Genomic DNA, 26354 nt, shown 5'->3' on the forward strand with positions numbered 1-26354 from the left:
ACCAAGTGGGAGCTATGGCAGATAGAAGAACTGAACTGGTAAGAACAAGGGCAGGGTACACGTGGAGGTGAGGAGAAGGCTGATGGAAGGAGGAGAGGACCCACAGGAAGAAAGTTTCTGGAATTATCTTTAGAAGGACTACCACTTCATTTAAAAATAAACAACCAACCAACAGGGTAAAAGATTGCTTTGCTTTTATCTTCAAAGTAATGGATTCTTTTCAACAAGTCCTGTTCATAGTTTCGGGGGGATTCAAGAAATGGTAAAGATTCAGAATAGATGGTGGGATAAAATATTCTGCCCTTTTATCTTGTTCTTTATATGTTACCTTCATGGCATTCCACATAAGTAGTCCTGCAGAAGGCATCATTTAGGACAGAACCTCCCTTAAAATTAGCTTCTGGGAATAATAAGCCTCCTAGCCCATTTCAAAGCCTGCTTTAGGGTGCTCACTGTCACACCTCAATGAAGTTAGTGAGTCAGATTAATGCCAAGACACTAATGCTACTGTTCTTGGCAAATGGAACAGCACTAAAAGAACCTGATATACATAATTCTGTTTTATGGCTTCTTCAAGGTACTGAATCAAGAAAACACACCCTCCCAGCTAACTTAAAAGCATTGTCATTCCGACATACTAGGTTCAAATCTGAGTCAGAAGGGTGACTATAGGCAGCTGCTGGTGATGCTTCTCTGGTCTGAGCAGCTTTCAGTTGTACTCCTGACCAACATGTTCCAGCTAGTAAGAAGAATCTAGAGAGTCACTGTGTGTTTTGAAACCCCACTCTATAAAAGACAGCAGAAAGCATGCAAGAAACAGAATCCATTTCTTGGCTTACGGTGGGGCCTATACTATGATTTGCACTGAAACAATTAAAAACTCAACTTACACTGAATTTCTTAAAATCCAAAAATTTGTACTTGTGATTTAGAAAAGGTAGAAATAATATATTCTTAACTTTGCATATATCATCATCCAGCCTGACATTGTAATAGTCAAAATATAAAGATCAATAAAACTTCTCTGATTATAGCACACTGTCAAAGTTACCAAGGACAGTGATTCAATTTTGCTTGTATGTTTCCAAAGACTTGCACATAAAGAATTCTACATTTAGAAACATTAAATTGATGAGCTTTCCTATTCATTTTGCCCACAGGCTAAATTAATCCTGTGACTACTGGTGTAATACACTCTTAGAAGGTAACAACAATTTCTGTAAATGCTTACTTAAAACGTGGTTAATAGATAGCAAATAAGAGAAAAAACACATTTTACCTTTTCAGTAATAATGCGGTTGACACATTGCTTTCCAGTCAATGGTAATGTACACTTCTCCATGATTTTATGTGCATTTCCCTGTTTTAAAAAGAAAACATCAAAAAGAGTAGTTAGGGAGCAATTTTTATTTATAATTGACATAACTATAGGATAAACAGAAACTATCAGAGAAATTGTCTCCTAAGTACAGACTCTTTCAGAATTTTTGCACAGTTACGTTTTTTACTTTTTATTTGGAGGCAGCTTCTGTCCCTGAAATAATTTAGGTAATGCCAGATGAATGGCCAAAGGTAGAAATGATTTAATTGGGAAACACCCTGCCAGAAATTTGACTTCTCAATCCTCAGCCCTTGTATCATTTGATGTGAAATATCACTAATATCCTGCTTATTCTTCCCTTCCAATGAATGGTCTCCTTAAAAAATGCGAGCAGACATCTGCCCAGGATGCAAAGCACATACAGAACACAAATGCATAAGTCCTCTTTTTAAAAAATATTTTATCTGTTAAAAAAGTAATATGTACATGGAAAACAGCAGTGCCTTGCCTCCCTTCCCCACTCTTAGAGTTGCTCTTAACTGGAATCCATTCTAGTGTTTTTTGTTTGTTTGTTAGCATTTTCTTCTGTTTCTAACATTTTCTTCTTATATCCACTTTTAAAATACTATGTTTACCATGTTATTTCTTGATTAATCAATTTTAGACCGTATCTACTAATTTCCTATTGTGGCAGAGGAAGACTTAAGAAAAACTAAAAGTGGAAAAAATGTTTTCATTCATTGACTCCCTCCTCCAGCCCTTCCTCCCACCTGCAATGTAGAATTGGCCTCTGATGCATGTCTGAGGAACGGAGTTGAACATTGGCTCTGAGGATCTGATCTTCAGATCATTTTCTTCTGTTCATGATTAAGCTACTTTTTAAGAGTCAAGCACCAGGAGCCTAAATTACTGTCTCTCTTGGGGCTGACCGCTACTCTACCACATTCTAGATCTTCTCCAAAAATGACAAAATGCTTTTATTGCTTTCTTTTGGATCTAATGTACCACATGTGACACCACTGTCATCCTTAGCCATCTCAATGTTTTACCTACTTAAATGCACACCTACTATCTAGTTTATATCTCTCCCAAAACTGGTGTCAGGCTAAGTATATGGGCAGAGGCTATGAATTTCAGATAGGTGGGCTCCATTAAGATTTCATTCCTTGTGATAGCCTGCCAACTCAGCAATGCACTAGTAATTAAAAGGCTTTAATGTACTTAAGCCAGTGAAAGGAATAAAAGACATTCAGTAGTTTTTAAATAAATGAATGTAAGAATGAATGTGAAGAGAAAAGGAGGTCTATTGGGAATCTTGGATAGATTTTTTTAAAAAACTATTACCTTAGTTCAGACAAAACTGGTGCTAAATACATATGAAGTAAGTTGACATAACACCTTTTAAAACAATCCCCATATGTTTCCAGATCTTATTGTATAAGAAAATTTATAGTTGCAGAAATAAAGTCTAATTTTCACTTCACTTCTAATTATTTTTCTTTTAAGATTTCAAATTCTGCACATGACATGGAAGCTAAATTAAACCGTTGAAATTAATGACGAATATTTGAACTTCTACAGTTGTCAGGTCTCCTTACATTTAATATATATCAAGGCATGTCACAACGAATTCTGGGCCTGACTTCAAACAAAGTGAACTATCTGCCAGCCTCTGAAGAACATTTTCTCCAAGGAGCTCTTATTTAGTTCTCATTATTTGAGCAAGATCTACATCTGGCATGAAAGCAGCCACTTGGATTTTAATGAACAACCAACTTCATTTTAGGAGAAATCAAGGATTTCAACTGACAGAATTATCTATGTCCTACCAATGGAGACCTTTTTCTAGACCATTCTCTGCATACACCCTATAGCATAGTGGTTAAGTGTGTGGGCTAGAGCCAAAAGACCTGTGTGTAAAACCTGGCCATGCCCCACATTGTCTCTGTAAGAGCCACATGCCCATGCTTCTCCATCCACCCTACCTTGAAAAATTGGGGTAAGGTCTACATGAAATGCAAGGGTCCAGTACTTAGTGCTTAATGAATGTTAGCTGGTACTGTTTTTATACAATCCATAATTAATATTTCTATAACCTGTGAGGAAATTAAGTTCCTATATGAAGTCTGACACAGGATTATGTAGAAAATGGCCTAAATACAATTCCTGAGACACACAAAACTAGCAAAAACACAACACAAATTTGGGGGCAAACCATATGGCTCTCCTAAGAAACTGGCACCAAATGTATTCCTGTTAGAACAATGGAGCTAGATGATTCCATTCACATTTATAGTGACAAGACATAACACAGATCAAGAAGGAAAAAGAAAATGAGATGCAGAAAGATTTTAAAATGTCACAATTTCAATATTCAATAAAAGGTTAGCTATGAAACCAAAATATGACTAGCTCCTACGTTAGCACTCTATTCTAAATATGCTGGGCTGAGCCCTACAGTGTGCTATGGCAGCTGCATATATTAGTGACACACAAAGGAGGAAGAAGTGCTGAGTTTTTAGCATTTAAAAATAAATCCTAATAAAGGAATGCAGTATGGTGTGGCAGCAAAGAGCACTCTACTAGGAGTCCAAAGACCAGGTTTGTAGTCTTAGTTCTGCCATTAAACAATTTTTTGGTCCCTTAAATTCTTTGTGCCATAGTTCTCTCTTATCTTTTGCCTTATCCTCCTTACCTGATCATTGTAGGAATCAAATGAAATGTTCTGAAACTGCAATAAACTAGGGCGAGTTGAATCTATGTGCAAATATCCAGGGTTACTCGGATCTCATTCATGCTTATATATGGTGTTTCTTTCCTTACCCATGAAGGGTGGTCAGAAAAGGCAGAGAAATAGATACAAAGTATAGCATTAAAAATGCTTTGTGTATTGTGGGGTGGGTCACACCTGTAATCCCAGCACTTTGGGAGGCTGAGGTGGGAGGATCACTTGAGGCCAGCAGTTCTAGAACACCCCAGGCAAGACCCTATTTCTACAAAAATTTTGAAAGTTAGCCAGTTGTGTCTGTGCGTGCCTATAGTCCCAGCCATTCAGGAGGCCAAGCTGGGAGGATTGCTTGAGCTCGGGAGGTTGTAGTAAGCTATGCGCATGCCACTGCACTCCAGCTTGGGCAACAGAGAGAACTGGTCTCAAACAAACAAACAAACAAACAAAAACTTGACTAGTCCTGAGGCTCCTGATTTCAATATGTCCTTACTTATTAACTTCATCACAACCTTTGGTGAACATTTACCTTCTTTCCTGCATCAACTTCCCTAATCTTTCTCTTTCTCCTTGAGCACTTACAGGCCTCGAGCAATACCTAGGGTAATTCACCATTTTTAAGTGACTAAACACTCTAGTACTTTCTATTGCTTGCTTCGTGGTGATCTCTTTAATTCTTTAGATGTCTGAATAAAATCCTGGGCCTAAGTTCTGCAGTATTAAACAATTCTAGTTAAACAGTAATAAATCCCTTTGCTATCATAACAATAAGTTTCATGTTTTTGCAATGAACTTAATCCCAAATCCAAATAAGCTCTTTATCACAACAGAATGATTTCTTGCATTTCATGTCAACACGTTCTCCTGAAATCTTTAAGACTGTGCTTTACATAAAACCTCATTTCACGCTCATCTTTTCTGTTAAGTGCTTGTTAAATATGGCTGCAATACACACAGACACACAACACGCGTGCACATATTTTTTCTCTCAGGCACTTTCTTTGGCAAAGCCCTAATGATCAACTACAGAGAAGGAAAGTTCTGGGATTTGCTTGTTCCTAAAAAGACCAAGCCTTTCAGCTTTTGTTCATGCTGCCTGTTACCTGGAACACATACCACCACATACCCCATCACCCCAGATTCAAATGGCAACACCTTCCTATTCAGGATTTGGCTCAGACACCATCTTCCCTAGAAAAGCCTTCATCCAGCATCCTCATCTGCTGCTGCAGTCATGTCCCAGGGGTGTCCCCAGTCTGTGGCCCTCCTGGGTGCTCCTGTGCTTCCTCCTCCCTTCACATGTTGACCTCTTGCCACCATGTCCACTAGATGCTGAACTCACTAAGCTAAGACTATTTTTCTTCATATGTACAGCCATGAGTAGAACATTAGGCAAACCACAGTGATCAATAAAGGCTGCATTTCTGATTCAAGGAACTCCAGAAGGGAGCTATAAAATGCCATGTGACTAATGTCTATGGACCACTAGAGGCTGCTTTTCTAGTTCTAAGATAGGTATTTGTACAATCCTAGTATCTCTGAGCTCACTAGAAGCAGCACAGCTAGCAGAAGCACATGACGGGGCTTATAAGACTTTGGTAAGACAGATAAAGGTGTGATAAAAGGAAGCAGCAAAGACACTTTAGGACTGTAGCCCAAAATATACAAATGTGAAAGTGAAGAGAGAAACACTGAATTATAGTTATTTTACCTTTTCCACCTGCTCCCTTCTAAAGCGTAAAGGAACTTGCCATAATTTACTGAAAAGAAGGACTACAAAGGCTGAATTTGGCAAGAGAATATTAAATACTTTGTCTGGTAGAACAAGGAAGCCAATGGCAGGTCTCTCTTTGGGCTTGCCAAAATATCATGGATGAAGCCTGATTATCAACATCCTTGCTCACTCCTTCTCCTGCTTAATCTCAATGCTTAAATCAAGTATACCAAATACACACGCAGATATAATAATGGGAAATGCTGTATTTCAAAATACATGACTGTCACATCACTATAACTGATGTAGCTGGATTATTTGTAAGACAAAAGATACATGCTTGAGAAGATAGATACTCCATTCTCCACAGTGTGATTATTTCACACCACATGCCTATATCAAAACATCTCATGTACGCCATATATATATTCTTATGTGCCCACAAAAATTAAAAAATTTAATTTTTTTTAAAAAAGAAAAGAACTGGATTTGCTAAATAAAGAAAATCAAGGTACACACAATAAAAGGAAAGAATGAGATTACTCACACTGCATTTGTCCTCATGGGATACGATTGACCTTTATACAGCGCCTACTCTATAGGGTTTCCAACAATCCACACAGGACTTCAGTGGAGAGGCTTGGCTAACTTAGAAATACAGAACATTTGCTATTACAAATGATATGTGGAGGTAACATATGGAGGTAATACAAGTTTGTGGTTACAGGGATATTCTCAAGGGGAAGACTAGCCAAATGAAATAGTAGATACAGCAAGCCATTTGCCTGAAAACCCATCTTCAAGATTTTGAGATCTTAGAATAGAAGGCCCCTTATATACTGTATCATACATATTTCTTATACACTGTATCATAAAAATCATTATCATAGACACACTTATTTTTTCTAAAGGTTGCATCCTATGATCTCTAACCTCTAGATGGCAGAGCACAGAAGTCAGCAGGAATTACTTTCTCTTTTCATTCATGAAGTGTTGTGGTACCTTAGAAAGCCTCTGTTAGCATTCGTTTTCCTTTCTATTTTAGAAAATGGGAGCCTTTGCACACAAATGCACAGCTATTGAATTTAAAGTGATAAGCTTAATTAAATTCTGTAACACATTTTAAAGAGCTTTACTAGTTGTTGGACTGTGTTCTGCTTTTTTCCTCCTATTTTATAATGTTTTTGCAGGCATTTCTATCATAAAGGAGAAATAAAAAGGCAAAACCAGGTAAGGATTTATATTTTTTAAAGGTGAATTTTTTTCCCCAAACAGAACCTGGCTACTATATATTCTTATTGAAGCTAGGAAAGAATTACAAGCTTTCATAAATGAGAAAAAATTAAGCCAGATGAAACTCTTATTAATTATGAATTCTCCTAGCAAAAGAATACTTTTATTTTGAGCTACTTTTCAATGTTGCTGAAAATTATTTGAAGAATGTCTCCCAAGAAAGGGTTTTCCTTAAAAAGCCTTCATATTTTTTTGGCTTTTGATAACATATTTCATCCAAAATAAACAGGATTAATAAACTCCATTTACCTTTTATAATTCTTCTCCACAAAAAATGAAGTCAAGATAAGATAGCTTTCAGTTCTATATGAGACCTGTGCTATCAGACACAGATTAAAGGCTGAAATGAAAGGATACTTGACTATAATTTGAATCAAGGTGAAGAAATAAAGAACAGCAGGAAAGGTAAATGTAAAAGGTCATCTAAAAGTGAATATAGGTACACATAAAGGTACATACATAAATATAATATTTCCTTTAAAAGACTGTAAACACAGTTGCATAAAACAGCAATTACAAATATGCTCTGATGGGCAGATGACTACAGAGATCGCTACAGTTTATATGACAAAGGCAGCACCAGCCAGGAGAGAGTAAGTGAAGCTATATAAGAGTATACTTTTAACACTAATAAGATTAAGGAAATCCAAACTAAAAAACACAAGGTTTATTCTTTTATTCACAAGGTTTATTCTCAATTTCATAACAATTATTCTTTTTATCCCTTCAGAATCCAGACCTCCTACTGTAATATGAAAATCTAAACCTGTTTTGGTAATAGAGCTCTCATTTTGTCTCCAAAATTAAGAAACCAAGCTTTGTTTGTTGCCATTAAATGACAACGGTAACTGAATTCCTTTGCTTTTGTGGTCTGAAAGTTATACTCAGGAACACATTTCCTGTATATGATATTGAGAACAAAACAGATTCTTCATGTTGTTAGTGGTAATGGTACTTGCCAGCAGAAAAGCTTAACAAAAGGAAAAGGAAGCCCAGAGGCAGAATGCATGGACTCTGGGCTTGGTTTTCCTTTCTATTTTATTGGGCTACTTAACCTCTATGAAATTCTGCCTCTAGAAAGAAAATATCAAGAACCATCTCATGAGAGGGTTATAATGATAAAATGGAGACAGAAGTATGTAACAACTTGAAAAGGTTAGAAGTGCTTTCTATATGTTCAAGGTGGATTCTTTGAAAAACTAATTCAACAAATATGTATTCAGCCACGATGTACATAAAGTTGTATTCCACTTGGTGCTTATAACAGAGCCCGTCTTCATGGAGTTTGCATTCTGCTGAGGAAGGGGGAGGAAGGATCATCTGAAGACAGAAGACTTCTGTTGTATATAATAAGGTAGTCAGAGAAAGCTTCTCTGGTATTTTGAGTCTGAGTGAAGTGAGGGAGTGAACCACATAGATAGCTGGGAAAAAGCACTCTAGGCATAAAGAATAAAAAATGCAAAAGTCCCAAGGCAAGATATTCTTACGATGTTCTAGAAACTTTCAGGAAGTGAGTGAGGGTGAAGTTAAGTGGGCAAGAGAGAGAACAGATTCAGAGAGGTAGTTGGGATGGCAAAGCAGTGGGAGTCTACAAACCATGGAAGTCTTGGAGACAGTAGTAAGGACTCTGGACTTGAATCTAAGTGAGATGGGAAGCCATGGATGGTTTTTGAGCTGAGGAAGAAGTAGCATGATCCCATTTACATTTTGGGGAAAAAAAATCACCCTGGCCCCTGTGTGTTTTTAAGTGTGAGTATATTTTTTCCCACTCAACCTTTCTCCCTTTGTTCCCTGAAAAGAGGGACCTAATTACAAATCTCTTAACATGCACCATCCGCACACCAGTGTCTCTTACTTCCTGCAAAACTTAACCCCTGTCAAGCTGCCCCATCCCTCAGATCTGCAAATACTCTGTACATCCCATGGGAAGCCTCTTTGTTGCTCCCCAACAATGGAACTGGGAATGAGATGCTGGGTTCTGCAGGCTCTGCTTTGCTCAGCTTTCATGTTAAGTACTGATTTCCATGACTCTACCCCCATGAGACTAGGCTGCCTGAAGGACCATCTCTCTTTTTTTATTTCCTCAGTGCCTATGATAGTGCTTTGCACATATCAGGTCCTCAGCAAATATTTCATGTCTGAATAAACAAGTAAATTAACACACTCATAAGGTAATTTTACCGAAATTCAAGACAAAATATCAAAGAATATTCCTTTGGTCATTCACAATATCTAGAAGACAGAAGGAACTAAACCAGCAAATTCATAAAACATTGACTCATTCATCTGTGATTTTACAGAGGTAGGAATAAGTCAGATAAAGAGGGAGTGGGCACTGAATTTAGAAACACCTAAGAACAGGAAACATTAGGATGCCTTTCTTTAGATCTTAGTAGACCTTAAGTTCTGGGGGCAAGGATGAGGTAGGCTGCTGGGGAGAGAATCGCAAAGGCAGATGGGCTAAGTAGAACCAAGCAGTGTTGACTATGTTTACAGATTTTAAATAGCAACAACTCCATCCAGCTTTAGTTTTAGACTAGTCAGTCTGGCAATCGTGTGCTTGATTACCAGGATGTAGGGGCAGTCAGCAGTCAGGGACCTTTGGAATGCTGCAATAGTGATCTATGCAGATGTAAAGAAGGCCTTAACAGGGATAAGCAGAGTAGAAATATATAGTGGGGAGCGGACGGCAAGAGTCATGTTGATGCAGTATTTATAGTGCTTGGTGTATGTAGGGGTAGGGGCAGAGAGGGACCATGGATGCCCTGCAAAATGATAGCTGGGAGATTATCACTTCTCTAATTGGGCCAAATAAGCAGAACATATTTAGGGGGAATGATGATTTAGTTGGTGAAATTTGTTGCAGCTGAAGTAGCTGTGGAACAACCAGGTGGAGTTGTCTAATAGGAAGTTAGAAATATAGTTCTATGGCTCATCAGAAGATTCTAGTGTGGAAAAATGATTAAGGAGCCACTGAGTGAAAAATAATAGTAGTTGGTACCAAAGATTCAGATGGCACCTTAGAAGGCTGCAGAGCGCATTATAAAGAGTTCTGGAGGGAACCCATAAATGAAGGAATGGGGAATCTATCTATGGATACAAGTGGTGGAGGCAGCTCTGCAACCCGCAGCACATGGTTTACAGGTTTGTACCCAAGGCTGCTGCTGCAGTCAAGGCCTTTATCAGACAGAGAGGACACAGAAAATCTAATGCAATTGGCTTTAACTTTAAAGACTTACCTCAGAAATTACATACATCATAAATACTCAAATCCCACTGACCCAAACTTGGTAGCATGGATGTATCTATGCACAGGAAGGCTAGGAAATGTAGCCAGTCACTGGGTTTATCTGTGTGCCCGGATAAAACAGAAAGGAGTCTAATGCAAAAAGGAAGAAATGGAGATAGGTACTAGAAGATATAATTAGATTTTTGGGTTATTTTCTTTTAAACACGTTGCTGATGTAAGTCTCATCTAAGCAAAGAGAGCTTTGTCCAGGGAAAATGGAAAAAAAAAACCTGAAGCTTCCCAAAAGGGCAGATGTGGCTGGGACGCTGGTGCAGAGGTAGCTTTGTGAGGATGTGACATAGTGCAGTATGAACACAGGCTGCACCACACTGAATCAAACTCGAGCTCTGTCACTTTCCTGGATAAGCTTCTTAATACCCATATCTCAACCTTACTTCAGAGGATCAATGAGATTAAGCATATGCAGTGCCAAGCACAGCATCTCCACCTGGTAAGGACTCAGCTTATTACTCCTTTCCTTTCTTCTCATTTTTAAAGGGCAGAAGATAAGATATACTTAGAAATGAAAAAGAAGCTTAAGAAGACAGGTGGCTGGACGCCAAAAAAAATTTTGCCTACTTTAAAACTTTGCCTGCAACTCTGATGTCTAGTCTTAAATGAAAATCAAGTTACAATGCCAGTCTGCCCGTGTGCCTGACATACGTTGCAGAGGTAGTCTAAGGGCAGGTGTTACTCCAGAGGAGCACCCGTAGGTAGTCAGGTCTCAGGTTTTAGAAGGTGCTGGAGTTTGAACTAAAGGCAGTAACTGGTTGCAAGAGTTTTCTTTTGTCTTATTAAAATAACAACAAAAAACACATTTTTCCAGTCAGGTAATGCTATATTTATAAACAACCTGTAACTTAACTGTAACCTTATAGATAAGGAAAAAGGTAGCCCTACCCCAAAACCAGTTAATAGCTCCATCCACTTACAGAAAAAAACAAAACAAAACAAATGAACAAACAAAAACAGCAGCACAAGAATACAAGACTATATTTCTCAGGTTTTAATCCTTCTTTGCAAACTTTACTCCCATGTCTTACAAAACCCTAGAGATTGCTCCCCTAGGCTGTTCACTTAATCATAAGGCAGCAGAAGTTACCTGGCATGTCTAAGAGAACAGATCCTTAACTGGAGAGGTTACCAAGAGTGAACAACCTCTCTTCCCTACCTCTTTCCCAGCTCCTCTCAACTTTTAACAAAAGCAAAAGATGCAAAAAAGAAATAGCAGGTTCCCTGTCTTCCTGTGAGCTGGGCCAGTAACCGTGAGTCCAGATGAACAAAATAGTAGCAGCTACATATTCGAGGGCCACAAGTAAAATGAGAGGGTGGTGAGAAGAGAAAGTGTTGATTAGTTTTCAAAGGTTAAGTGTGAATAAATCATTACTATTATTTTAGTCAGAAGTACATTGTTTTATTGCCTTGTTGAAATGAAACTTATCTATGGAAAAATACCTGATTTCAATTCTGTTCTAAAACTCAATGCTAATTTCCCCACTGACAGAAGGAAAGAGGTAAAAAATATGATCTTTCTTCTGTGGAAAGCTTTAATAAGATATTTCTAGTCTGAAGTTGGTGACACCATTTATTTTCCTCTACCAGAAATTCCAGCTGAGGAGAAAGAAAGGACTTGGGGGGAAGAAAAGAATTTGCAAAATATAGGCCTAATGTTTTAAAAATGAGTACACAAAAATAAACTAAAATAAGTTGAACTTCAGTGCCTTCGTGTGTCAACAGTAAGGTTAACAACAAAAAGAAAGTCTGAAAGAGTTTTTTCCAAATAGACATTATGTTCCAGAAAAGATTTGGATTTGATTTGCATGCTTAGCATCTTCTTGCCTCTGAAATGAAGTGTTTTGGATGATTTGCAAGGCATTCTCATAAGTCACCTGTGTTGGTTCCATTTCTATTGTTCCATATTTATGCACCACTGCTCACCTCCCACTGTTTACTAAACAATTTATGATAACACACATTTATAGCTGTTTTCACAACAAAATCATTTTGTGGCATTCATTTCTCTGTAACCAAACTTCACAGGGGAAGCGGGTGGGATGTGAATCTTCTAGTTCCGTGCTTTAACATAATGCTGCATCACTAAACAAGAAGAGGGCAAATGAACTGTCATTTCCACTCAGATTAGCAGGTCTCAAAGTGAGAAGAGGTAGATTTTATTTTAAAACTAAGAATGATAAATAATAAAGGAAGATGAAGAGAAGGCAAAGAAGATGAAGAAAGCACTCAATATCAACTTTTCAAATCAGCAGAAGTCAATGGATTCAGGTTAGGAAGACAATTAAGCTCAGTTCGTTCAAAGACACTGAGTCAGGAACAAGGAAGAAACTTACACTGATAGTTCCTTGGTGAGACAACTGGGCTTTGGAATCAGAGACACCAGGTCTAATCAGAGCTCTACTACTTCAGGCAAGTTACTTAACCTCTAAAGCTCTGTTTCTGGACATACTAAGAACACCGATATCAAGTTCATGGGCTCATACATATACACAGAGCTTGGTGTATTGTTGGCACAGAGTAAACACTAAAAAATGGTAGCTATTATTATTTCAACGTGAAGGAAGAAGAAAAACACTGAATGTAAGCTTCATGAGATCAGTAATTTTTGTCCAGTTTTGGTCGCTGCCACACCTTAGCATGCCTAGCATGAAATAGGCACTCAAACATTTAATGATTTATCAAAATAAAAGAGCTATCACCTAGTCCATTATTTTGTAACATCTTCTGGATACGGCATCTCACAGCTTTGAAGGCCATATGGTCCATTTGAAAATAACTGTTGTTAAGACGTGTGTTCTGTTGTGGCTTTTCATTTCACTCACAGATAGCAACCACAATAATCATCTTAAAACCTGAATCAGCATATCCATACCAATATCTTTTCACTTCCTTTGGAGATATTGAAGCTTTTACTTTTAATATGTATGCAGGACAAATATTTGAAGAACACGCTGATATTTGGTTTCACTCAAAGTTAAACAACTATTTAGCTAAATAATAACTGTTTTTGTCATCTTTTTCTCTCAAATGTAAATGCTATCACCTTGAACGAGCCAGAGAAAATAAAATCCACAGTTAGGTGACCTGGTGGTACACTGGGTTTTGATGTATTGTAAATTTCCAAAAGCAGTATTTGGGGAGCATAGTATATCTTACCTTTGCAGAATGCTCCATGGTGACCACCACTTTGGTTTTGGCACTGGACACTAAATCCATAGCACCTCCCATTCCTTTCACCATCTTCCCCTGCAAAACAAAAAATAAATAGCTCTGTATCTTTCACTTCTTTTGTATGTGCCAGAACAAAATTAACTTGCAAAAAATAACCTACTAGAATCATTAAAAACTCATTGTCCTTCATTGCTTAGTGCTTGAAGTCTTATAACGTAATATTCTGTCATTCTATTATTCTGTGGTTGAAGGGTAAAGTTAAGGATAAACATTACGTCACTTTTATTAAGTGTGGCTAATATGATTTTCTTGACATTTTAGCAATAAGACAATCAGTGGATTAAAAAAAAAATAAAAACCTTTCCAGAATTCCAGGACATAACTATTATTATAGTATCAGATTGAAATCCAAACACCCCTGACATCCACTTCTTTCTTTTTAAACACAATCTTTATTGCGGCACTATTCACAATAGCAAAGACTTGGAATCAACCCAAATGTCCATCAGTGACAGACTGGATTAAGAAAATGTGGCACATATACACCATGGAATACTATGCAGCCATAAAAAAGGATGAGTTTGTGTCCTTTGTAGGGACATGGATGCAGCTGGAAACCATCATTCTCAGAAAACTATCGCAAGAACAGAAAACCAAACACCGCGTGTTCTTACTCATAGGTGGGAACTGAACAATGAGATCACTTGGACTCGGGAAGGGGAACATCACACACTGGGGCCTATCACAGGGAGGGGGGAGGGGGGAGGGATTGCACTGGGAGCTATACCTGATGTAAATGACGAGTTGATGGGTGCTGGCTGACAAGTTGATGGGTGCAGCACACCAACATGGCAAAAGTATACATATGCAACAAACCTGCACGTTATGCACATGTACTCTAGAACTTAAAGTATAATAAAAAATAAAAATAAAAAAAAATAAACACAATCAACTCTACTGAGTCTTCAATTAAGGGCACTTTCTAAAGTACTCTTGGATTTCCTGCAGATTAAAATTCCATTATGTAGTAGTAGGCTGAGGCATTAATGGTGTTTTTCTAGTAATGGCTAATAAGAAAGGTGGCTCTGTCTAACATTTGGCATTTATCTTGCTCTTAGAAAAATAAAATGAAAAACATGGTTGCTAAGCAAAAACAGAACACAGAAACCGAGTTCAGGAGCATTTCACCATTATCATTCTATTTTTGATCATTTGGCCATCCCTTCTTTCATTACACATTTTACCAACCACCTTCTATGTACCACATGCTCTGAAAAAGTCCCTCCATCTATTCTATCTCCTAGTTACAGAGTTTGGAAAAAGCAAGTGTTTCCAGAGATGGTAAAATGATTCTTACTCAAGTATATTGAAGAGAAATGTCTTTGAACTGAAACCTCCTTAACATTTTATCTGTTTTTTAGCCCAAGTCCTGTTGCTGATTTGCCAGTAAAGTCTTAGAGGGCTTTTAGCTCCTTTTTGATAATGGTAGAGCTATAAGGAGATCAGGAAACGCACTCAACATGCCTTTAAAACAGGGTCTCGAATTCCATGACTTCGGAGACATTTTACAGGTCAATGAAACAGAACATGAACATGAATTAGATGAGCAGTATAAAGAAAAGAAGTAGTCACCACAGTTTTGTGGTTTGGAGTCTGTCAATAAATAAGATAGATGGCAGCTGGCAACAGGTAGGGGGCAAGGGATGCGGGTGGCAGGGGAAAGAAGTGCAGAGTACAAGATGAGCCTGGTTTCAGACAGTTTGAAGCAGAACATAATGTGCAAATGCATACTTTTAAATTTCTATAAGCAATGCCTTCATTCTTAGCTGCAACCTTAATAAACTGGGGGCCAATTTATTAGGTTGGTCATAATATTTCTGTAGAGAACACTGATATGGTACAAAATATAAATAAGTGAGAGATGGAAGCAATCAATGTCTATCAAACTCTAATGAGAAAGTTTGAGATTTGTAGAGCAACAAAAGACACTAAAGCAACCCTATGATAAAATGTGTCAATCTGCTATGGTAAGAACATCCAAGCAGTCTCAGCTTCTATACATAGTGTCCTTGGCAGACTGAGGGGGCGAGCGCTGGAAGAATGAAAAGGCAGCAGCCAAAGAAAACCAGAAACCAAGCTAGAGAGTTAAAAACTCCTTGAATTAAAAAAAGTCCCTGAATTAGAATATCACAAGCAAATTCTGTCCCCTGTGCCACAATGGTTACATAGGTAAAAACTTATGCCAGCCTCTAACGAGAAGGAAGCCTGTCCAATTTAGATGAATCTGATTTATACAGTTTAAATTACTGTAAATTAGTTTAGAAATATGTATAGAGGCCCTGCAGGGTATGAACCACTGTGCTGGCAAGAATATAACACACTATAAAACACGGTAGGACCAAGCATGTCTGTTTTTGTTGAAAACACTCTTGATTCAATATAAGTGAATAGCCTTCACTCAAAGAGATTCAGCTGGCTTGATGTCTCATCCCCAAAGCACATGTTACAACCTTTACAGCACTATTTTGATTCTTAAATTTAATGCTTTTTTCCAAGAGTGAAAAATGCACAAGATTAGGTGCAGAACACCGGAGATCTATCCTGTTAACTATGCAATGGCAAAACACCAAATCTCTCTGAATTTGGGTTCATTATCTATACACCGGGAATAAGAATATCTGTCCTACCATAGAGCTGTGGTGAGCACTGTATGAGATGATGTATGCAAATGTGTAATAAATAGAGTTTATAAATGTATTCACTTATCTTCAATCAATTCAACTTACTGAATATCTAGTTTAAGTGTGGCTCTGTACTAGCGTGCTAGAGAAGAACAAGGTTCTTCTGGAAAAGCTTGTTGCCTATGGAAGGAAAAGTATCCATGAATACTAAAAGACTCAGACTACAATTCCTTCCTCTAAAAGGAACATTTTCATCTCTCTCCTATCACAAAGTAGAGATAAGTGTCTTTTCCCTAAGCCTTTGTACTATTCGGTATGTAAAGCAATCACAATGAATTTCAACTGTTCTCTTTTCCTCTCTTCCCTCTTTTTCTCCTTCTCTCCATGATAAATATTTGGAAGAGTGAGTGGATGAATGAATTAAACCAACAAACGTATAACACTGAGGATGCAATTGCTGACTGTGGCTGGGGAAGCAGGCAGGGAAGGAAGTAGCTCAGGGAGATTCACAAATGAGAGGATTCACAAAAGTAGCCCGTCAGCTGAGAAGAGCAATACTGTGAAAGAAAAGAGCAGTATCTTCTAATAGCATTTCTAGCAGGTTACAGAAAAACTTCAAATATCTGATTTTCCTGCTTTTAGCGTGTTCATTGTATTGGAAACAGAAAATAAAATATTTCCTTCCATTTTAATTCACAAAGGATTTCTGAGACAGTCAATTACTAAAAAGAAGAAAAGCCGTTCTATTTATGCCAGCAGGAAAACAAAACAGGGTTATACAAGGCATACTCCCTGACAAAAGCAGGAAATGCATCATCATGCTTCACTCCAGCTTAGCTAGGCATTCTTTTGGGATGCCACTACTTGCATCTCCCAGATCTCTATTCCAGTGAGGAGTGGCCATGTGCCTGAGTTCCAGACAATGGAAAAAATGGAGGTGATATCTATGATTTTCAGACTGGCCTACAAAAATCTCTTTCATGCAATTCTTCATGTTTTTTCACCTTCTGCAATTTGGATGCTGACATCCAAAGCGACTTTGGAAGATGGCCGAGTTTCCTTCAGCCTTGGTCCTTAAAGGACCATCTGTTGTACAGACCACTTCTTTGGAACCACATTGCACCATTCAATATGAGTAAAACATAAGTGCACAGGGTGCTAAGCCACTCAAACTGAAGGGTTTATTTGTTACAGAAGCTAGCATGACTAATATATTAAAGTGGCACCCCAATTATATGTAAGGGTGAGAATTCGGTGTCAAATTAGAACTGTTATAGCTGCACAATGGAAGGGGATCTGAGCAAGGCTCTTAAGGGGACATTTTACTACTGCTCTCTGAGTGAGGTGACTATGCCAGATGCTGTGCTAAGCACAGTAATTCACCTTTCTATCCAGATGTCCAACACACTACTTGACATTTTGCAGAGGTACAACATGATTTCTGAGTGAATAAAATGAGTGAGTGAATGAATGAATGGAAAGAATTTTGAGAAGATGAGAGCACTACAAGTTAAGGGAATAGCTGAACAGGGGAATACAGATTCCACCCCCATCCCTCATCTTCATCCCCAAAATTCAACATCCTATTCAACATACAAAACAAGAAGCTGATAAAACGGGGAGATTAAGGAGCTAAAAATATACCTTTAAATAAGTCACAGAGGGAAAGTTATACTTGGGGAAAATAGGCCTATAATGAAGAAGAGCTTCTGGGCATGATTGAAGCATTGGGCCAGCATGACACAAAGTATGGCTTTCTTTGAAATCTCATCAGCAAACATACATTTCTTAAATGATTCAACTCTAGTTCTGAAATGCGTTCTGGCTAGCATAATGGAGAGATGATTGCTGGATGCTCATTTCATAGCCAACTCATCTTTTTGCTGTTAAGGATTGACCCTGATATCAAGTATGGAAAGATTCTGCAATAAAATGAGCTAGCAATGCCGCATACTCCATTACAACAATTATACAACCTTTCTAAAGATACTGATTCAAGTATCCTCAATTCACAAGTATTTACTCAGAGGCTATTATAAACCAGGCACAAAGATAGGAATTAGAAATAAAAGATGAATATGATGATCCACCTTTTTCTAGAAAATAGATTTAAGTTGAAATCAATAATTTCATCTACTTTGATCCTATTTCCTAATACTAGAATTTTAAAGAAAGTAGGAGAAAAACTATTATAAATGCAGTAACATTAAAAAGTCAACACATCAAAGTATAAATATTACATTGTACTACCCCCCTCCAAAAAAAAAAAAAAAACAGGAATTCAAGTTGTAAACATGACCTTTGGTGATATTTTATGGATTTTACAAAAAGGAAAAATGAATGCATTTGAAAGGTTCTGTGAAATGCTATTTAAAATAAAGTACAGAACACACTGAAAATCATTCTTGACATCACCTTTATCATTAGTACATAGACAGTAATGGTTCATTTCCAGATGTTACCTCTAAATATTCTGGTCTTAAGTGAGAAACAATTTATAATACATAGAAACAATTTTAAAAGCATTTTAAAGTAATGCTATATGCCATAGTAGAAAGTGTGAATCTATTGGAAGTCACAGAGAAAGATGTTGTAGAATGATTTATTAATAAAACTAGCTCTTATTGCTCAATATTAAATACCAGAACATTAAGTACCCACCTCATCAATCTAAATGTAAGCCTCTTTATATCTGTCTTCCCCATTATTAAAAAATGCTCTATAAAAGAAATAGTCCTCTAAGCATGCTCCTAAAGAGTAGGAGAGAAAAAAAAACTGAGAAAGATAATAATTTAAACATATACAGGTTATAAACTCCTTTCTCTAGGAAAAATAAGAGACTTAAAATTTGCCATAATATAGCAAAGTTACAGCACAGTTACATAAGAATATTTCTCTTTTCTGTGTTATATTTTCTTTTAAAAAACCAAAAACAGTTCTTTTCAAAGATTAATTGCATTTTTTAGGACAGGTGAATTGATTATGTAAACCAACTAATATGGAACGAGAAATATAATTACATTCTCTATTGTTAGGTTAGAAAAATTACTTACAATAAAAATCAGTTATCAATCATCATATGGGCTTTTCAAAAAAGCATGTCAAAAGAGCAGTATTCTGATAAACTCAAACTTTTATTTTAATAAGCTCTTTTGTTCCTGTTCTCTCAGAGACCCTGTATGTCATCAATTAGCCCCATTCCTCCAGTTTCTCCATCCTCTCTCCACAGCTACTCTCTGCTAATTCCCTGGAGAGAGAAAATCTTGTTTCTGCTTGACTGTGCCCTCGAAGTGAGAAATCTACTCAGTCATGTCTCTAATAGTTAATCATCTGATTCAACAGACACCTTGTGGGTTTACTTTACTACATTCCTGTATCTATCTATTGCAATCACAGTGTCTTCCATTCACTCCTTGAAACTCTCCACTTAGGGTCTTCTATAGTCCTGGTTCCTCCTACTGCTATTGAGGCTTTTAGTTTTCTACCTAGCATCCTTTTTCTCAGAAGACTTTATATGTTGGCCAAATTAACAGCCCTGTCCTCAGCTCTTGTTTACTTGTTCTCCAAGAGTGACTTCATCTAGTTTCATAATATGAACTGCCCCGTCTCTGATGAGTCCTAAAACCACATTTCCAGCTAAGGTCTTTCCTCCAAGTTTCAGACTTCAGTATCCAAAAGTGTCCCTGTCACCCTGTGGCACATCCTGTTAACTGATTCCCAAAATTGTTCCTTTATTCCTGAGCTCATAGTTAAGCTACATTTTCCAGCCTTCCTTGAAGTTACAATTGGTCACATGGAATAAGTTTTGGACAATGGAAAGTGAAAGTGATGTATACTACTTCCAGGGCTGGACCATAAAACCCTGCAAGAACAATCCTCCACATTCTTCTACCTTCTGCAAACTACAAGTTGAAAATGGTGGAGCCATAGGATGGAAGGAATCTCAATCCCTAAAGTACTGCACAGAAGAAAGCTGACTGACAATTAGGGATACTCATTTGGTTCTAGGTGAATGAGAAATAAAAACTTCTGTTATATTAATACATGCCTCAGCTCAATATGATCCCAACTAAATTAAGTATCTTTATAAAGGCAAATCTCACCCACCTGCAAATTTCCTAGATCAGTTAATGGCCAATCATCCACCTCAAGATCCAAATCAGAAACCTCCTTGTCTCCTGCCTCTCCCTCATAATCCACATCCAATCAGTCACTCAACTACTAAGAACTCCACTTCTCCCAACATTTCTTGAACTTGACCTTTTCTCATCCTAGCTAAGATCCCCATGATTTCTCCCTAAAGAGTTATAGTAGTCTTCCTACTGGTCAACCTGTGTCCAGCTTTGTCCCTCTCTGTCCAACTTGCAGCCACAAAAACCGCCTCTCTAAAATGCACATCTGAATACGTTGCTCCTCTGCATAAAACCCTTCAGTCATTCAGGGTAAAGTCCAAGCACCTCAGCCTGGCATTCAAGGCCTGTGATAACCTGGCCCCTCCCCTCTTCATTTCCTCACACCCCAGTTCCCATTTCCATGACAGGAATAGTGAGTTGCTTGTACACAGCATATGCTCCCACATGCCTTGAGGTTTCTGCTTCATACTATCAAGTGAGCTTTGGCTTATTCTTTTTGTATCAAATCATGATGACTTCTCTCAGGAAGTGTTCACAGATCTCTGTCCCACGCTATCCACATGATTATTTTAGGAACCTCTCACAGCATCCTTGCATATTCCCATTTTAAAATTTGCCGCAGCTTTAAGATCAGGGCTGATGTTGTACTGGCAGGTAGTGGCAAGGCCATACAAGTAGTTATGACCTCTCCCTTATAAGACACCTTCTCCCTTCTCTCTAACCACTCTTCCCCGCAAATTTAGCAATTAAAAACACAATAGGGAGCCTCCAAGACCCCATGGAGCTATGACTACAAGTGCTCTGATTTCTCACATCTGTTCTGATTAATCAGTGCCTATGCCTAATCAAGATCACCTGTCAAAGGGCCAGGTATGGCAGTTCACACCTGTAATCTGGACATGTAGGAGGATCACTTGAGCCCGGGAGTTTAAGACCAGCCTGGGCAATACAGAAAGACCCTATCTCTGCCAAGAAAAAAAACAAAAACAAAAACAAAAAAACCTCAGCTAGATGTGGTGATGTGTGCCTGTGGTCCCAGCTACTCAAGAGGCTGAGGTAGGAAAATCACTTGAGCCCAGCAAGTCGAGGCCGCAGTGAGCAGCCACTGCACTCCAACCTGGGTGACAGAGAGTGACCCTGTCTCAATTTAAAAAAAAAAATCACCTATCGCAGACATAAGATATCATCTTGCTCATTATTATTACTATTATTATTTTTGAGATGGAGTCTTGCTCTGTTGCCCAGGCTGGAGTACAGTGGTGGGATCTCAGATCACTGCAACCTCTGCCTCCTGGATTCAAGCGATTCACGTGCCTGAGCCTCCCGAGTAGCTGGGGTTACAGGCATGTGCCCACCACGCCCCACTAATTTTTGTGTTTTTAGTAGAGACGGGATTTCACCATGTTGGTCAGGCTGGTCCCAAACTCCTGACCTCAGCTGGTCGAACTGCCTTGGCCTCCCAAAGTGCGGGGATTACAGGAGTGAGCCACCATGCCCAGCCCTTGCTCATTATTTATTAGACTATAAGTCCTTTGCCTTCCCTGTTCATCTTCAACCCAGTGCAGTTACTGATACATAATAGATTGTTTTCAGTATGTATTTAAGTAAAACTGAATTCCATCTTCAAGTAAAAGTTTGTTTCTAAAAAATACAGAATCAAAAGGATATTAAGGTGTGCTAATGAGAGTAATCAAAGCTAGGGACATTACAGAGAAAATAATAGCAAGAAGAAAAAAAAAGAGGTGGCTAAAATAAAAAGTAAAATTAAAACTTCACCTCAGGAAGTCGCAGTTATAGAGAAGAGAACATGATGTCCTTCAAAATTGACCCTACTAAGGACATTTTTTTGTTTTATATCTTCTTCAGTGCTGAATGTTAAATAAATGTTATTTAATAAATATCTGAAGTACACTGAATTTGTTTTTTCAAGTGGGGAGAAAAATCATTTATAAGACACCCAAGGAAAAGTCCTAAGAAACTGGATACCTCAATTATTAGTCATTAACTAAGCATCTACTTAAAACCTATTAGGTGTTCCGTGCTTTTCACTAAGCATACAAAACTCCTGCTTTTGAATAGCTCATAGGTCTTGAAAACCCTCTCAATGTTTCTGCAGCCAAATGAAATAAAAAATGCAAATTCTAAAATCCTAAAGCTACCACTTCTGTTTTCTTTCAACATTCACAAAGGGTAAAGTTCATTTTTTCCCTTAGAAGGGCAAAAGAATAAATTCCATTATAATAAATAACAGAAGCACTGTTGTGTATCAATTCAAAATGATTTTATAATTACATACATTGGATCTGATAAATGTGCTATTTTCTGATTCCAGGCAGAATATCTGAAAATAAAAATTTACTTTACAGAAACTATCTATACTAGTTTATACCAGAAACTATACCAAAACCACATCAAGTTTCTCTAACACATTGTCTATTGCAAATGAACCTGAACAAACAAAAATGATCCTGGTGTAAGTGAAACTCATTTTATTACCATGATCAGAGTCTTCATTCATCTATCGTAAGACAGTCCAGACCAACCACTTTATGCAGGCTAGAAAATGTCACAAATGTAATAGGTTTGATTCTTAAAGAAATCAATTAACTTCAAATAAGAAAAATGAGTTCTGTTCCTAGCTATTAATTACACTAATTTATCTCATTTTGTAAAGTGTAAATACCATTCAAGAGAGTCTCCATAGTTCACTTATGAAACCTCATCGCTCCAAGAAAAAATTCCAATGCATATAAAATTGTCACTAATTATACAAGGTAATTAACTCCACCTTTGTATAGGAAATTAATAAGCATTTATTAAGTTAACAGTTAGAACTATGAAACCAATGTATTTTCTCTTCTTAAGGTACAATCAATATGTGACAAAGTTTTTTCGTTGTTATTAAGGCACTTTGGATTGGTTAAGCTCTTTGTATAAGGTCACATAGACTAACACTCTGATCTATTTGTTAGATTTTGAAAATGGACAGCAAGAGAAAAACATACTCCTAGCTCTGTTCTGAAGCTGTAGTTGCAGTTTTCATAGAGTCTATTCATAATACTATAGAGATGAAAATAAACATCAGACAATCTGGCTAAGTGAGTTCACCTTGTTTTATCAGGCCTCTTACAAAAGGCACTGATGGAGAGAGCTTGACCAAGTGTTTCAGGATAAATAAAAAGGTACTCTAAGTTATTTAATTGAGTTTATTGAATACAGCTAAGCACTGGAGCGTCTGGGCCTGTATACTACCCAGAAACAGAATAAATTACATATTTAAAAATTCAAGGATAATTTATTTTCTTCCTTCCACTGAATCACTGAGAGAAATATATTAGAATCATATGAAATTGCCCACATAGGAGTATGACCTGCAAATATAGGAATTTCATGTGGTTGGTTCAACCTATGCTCTAATGGTGAGGTTTAAAAGATCACAATTACTATCACATGATTTTTTAAAGGTTTATAATTTTAGGTCTCCAACAGTCACTACAAAATAGGAAACTAAAATACAAATGGAAAAACATCATTTATGTGTCTGCATGTACTAAAATATATTAATCTCAACTCGTTTACATGGAATATGAAATTATTAATATTTTTTTTGCCATCAGGAAATAGTCGTTCTCAGAAAGTTTATTTTCTGATTCCTCAAAGAGGGTGTGGGTTGGCTGGGGAGAAGGCGGAGGGAATGAGAACTACAACCACGGGCAGCACACACTTGCTCCATCACCTCCTCCCACTGTCTGCAAAGCTCTAAGAGGACAATTAGACTTACTGTAATTATACTGCCATCACTGACAGCTGGATGAGATTAAAAAAAAAACAAAACAGAGAGACAGTGACTGAAATAACATTAATAAATCGAAATCATCACCAGTGTTTTTTCCACAATAGAAAGGATCAGAAAATAACACAGACGATAAATTTTAAGGATTAAAAAAAAAAAAGCAGTTAAGAGCAATTGCAAAAGAGCATGCTATGTATAATAAATGTACGTGCCCTATTAAGCAAGTATTATAGGATTGGGTGGAAGAATACAAAAGTATTTTGATTCTACATTAAATTAATAACTACTGTTTATCTCACGATGTCCTCTGGATTCAGTTGATGACCTCGTTTAATGACTCTTAAGTACCTACTGGGAATTAATAGCTATGACATTCATGGCAAATTGATAACTCTGTGTTGGAGTCTTAATTTGTTCCTCCTGTGCAAGTCGTACTCTATGAAATAGGGATCCAGTGCTTCTCATATGTGGAGGCAGGTCTAACCTCTGGTTTGCTAAGAAAGCGTACCCTACTCTCAGGACAAGGAGAACCATGGGCCTCCTATGTAACATCATTCCACACAGACTAGGGGCATGGAATGAGTCTCAGGTCTGAGTCCCAAGAGGGAAAAGCACATTCTCTTTGTGAGAATGACCCATCTCTGGCAGCAACAGAGAATGCTGAAGAGCAATGTCACTCTGGGAGGGTCCTATCATCACAGGCAGGAAAAACACAATTTCTCCTTTCAACACCAAAACCAGTTAAAAGAATGACTTTGGGGGATTTGCCACAAAGTTAATATTTTTGAAAGATATAACAGGAGATTCAAAGAGCATTAATTTCTACCTTACCTTTTCAAGTCAACTGTGCAGGCAATCTCTAAGATGGGGAAAAAAAAGTGATGTGTCTTTAGAGAAAAGTAGTAGTAAAACAAAAGCTTTGGTGAAGAACTTGGTGGTGCAGAAATCAAACTACTGAGAACAGCTGGGCATGGTGGCTCAAGCCTGCAATCCCAGCACTTTGGGAGGCCAAGGCAGGCAGATCACTTGAGCCCGCGAGTTCAAGATCAGCCTGGGCAACATGGTAAAACCCTGTCTCTACAAAAATAATAATAATAATAATAATTAAATTACCTGGGTGTGGTTGCATGCACCTGTAGTATGAGCTACTTGGGAGGCTGAAGGGGGAGGACCACATGAGCTCAGGAGGTCAAGGCTGTACTGAGCCATGATTATACCAACGAACACACTACAGCCTGGGCTACAGAGTGAGACTCTATCCCCCCGCAACCGCACCCCACTCCCCAAAAAAGTGAAAAATTGAGAATAGAATGGAAAATTGTTTTCAAAGTGAAATACAAAGAAAGATCAGAAGAGGTAAAAGATATAAAGGAATATACAAAGTTTAACTCATTTCTTGATAGGCTATTTCGACTCCCTGAATTTCATAGGAGACCTTTTAAATTTCTGATCTTGATGTTTTCAATAACTTTGACCATTCATAGTAGCAGGAATGAATGTTAAATGTGTGAAAAAACAGTATTTTAAAATCCCTGTGAGTAAAATCCCTGGTTACTTCCATTTCATTTTATAGGGACCTACATTGAGGTACATGTTAAAGCTAGTACATTCTCAGATGAGGAGCAGGAGTTACAGTAAGTGAGAGGACTTTATTCCTTTTACAACATTACTATATGGCTATATGGCAGATATGACCTCATTCACATTCGTCTGGAACTCAAGTGTCGCAGATACTTGGTGGTGAGATGTAATTGCTGAAATGTCACTATTTTTAATTCTAAGAATGCCATTTTCTAGGTCTGGTATTTGGAGGAAAGCACATTCTGTTGATACCACCTTGAGACTGTTACTCAGTAAGGAATTACTTTTTTCCTCTATCCTTAGGAAAATGGTCTAAAATGAAAAGTTGTTTATTATTTAAAACTGCATGAGCATGAGTTAGTATGTGTGCATATATTACATAGCTCTGTCCATTGAGAAGGCCTAGAAGCAACGATAGGCCAGTAGCTACAAGCATGCCTAGCACCCAGATCTTGGTTTTCTATATGTCATTCTCTTATTAGAGAATGACTTTTGAAGAAAAAGTTGACTCTAGGGGCACAAGAAATAATAAGATGAGCCTCTTGTAGTAGCAGAAAGTAAGGAAGTGCTCAATGAAAAACAAAAAGAATGGAAGGGCACCAAAGAGGTACAGGAGAAAACCTGAAAGAGCTCCCAAT

At 37.7% G+C, this 26354-nt stretch overlaps 1 protein-coding gene across 2 annotated transcripts in view; it reads right to left on the reverse strand.

The window, feature by feature from the left end:
• The window catches only part of OXCT1 (3-oxoacid CoA-transferase 1), a 146611-nt gene that overhangs the window by 21670 nt on the left and 98587 nt on the right, over positions 1 to 26354 (reverse strand). The window contains exons 14-15 of one of the 2 annotated variants that reach the window (XM_050793457.1): positions 13514 to 13603; positions 1280 to 1360 (exon numbers count right to left, since the gene is read on the reverse strand). In XM_050793457.1, coding sequence (XP_050649414.1) covers positions 1280 to 1360; positions 13514 to 13603 — 171 coding nt within the window. Of the gene's footprint in view, positions 1 to 1279; positions 1361 to 13513; positions 13604 to 26354 lie in introns of those variants that run through there. The other variant, XR_007726391.1, reaches the window with a different exon arrangement.

The sequence above is a fragment of the Macaca thibetana genome, chromosome 6, assembly GCF_024542745.1.
Source record: "Macaca thibetana thibetana isolate TM-01 chromosome 6, ASM2454274v1, whole genome shotgun sequence".
In the NCBI taxonomy this organism is placed as follows: domain Eukaryota; kingdom Metazoa; phylum Chordata; class Mammalia; order Primates; family Cercopithecidae; genus Macaca; species Macaca thibetana.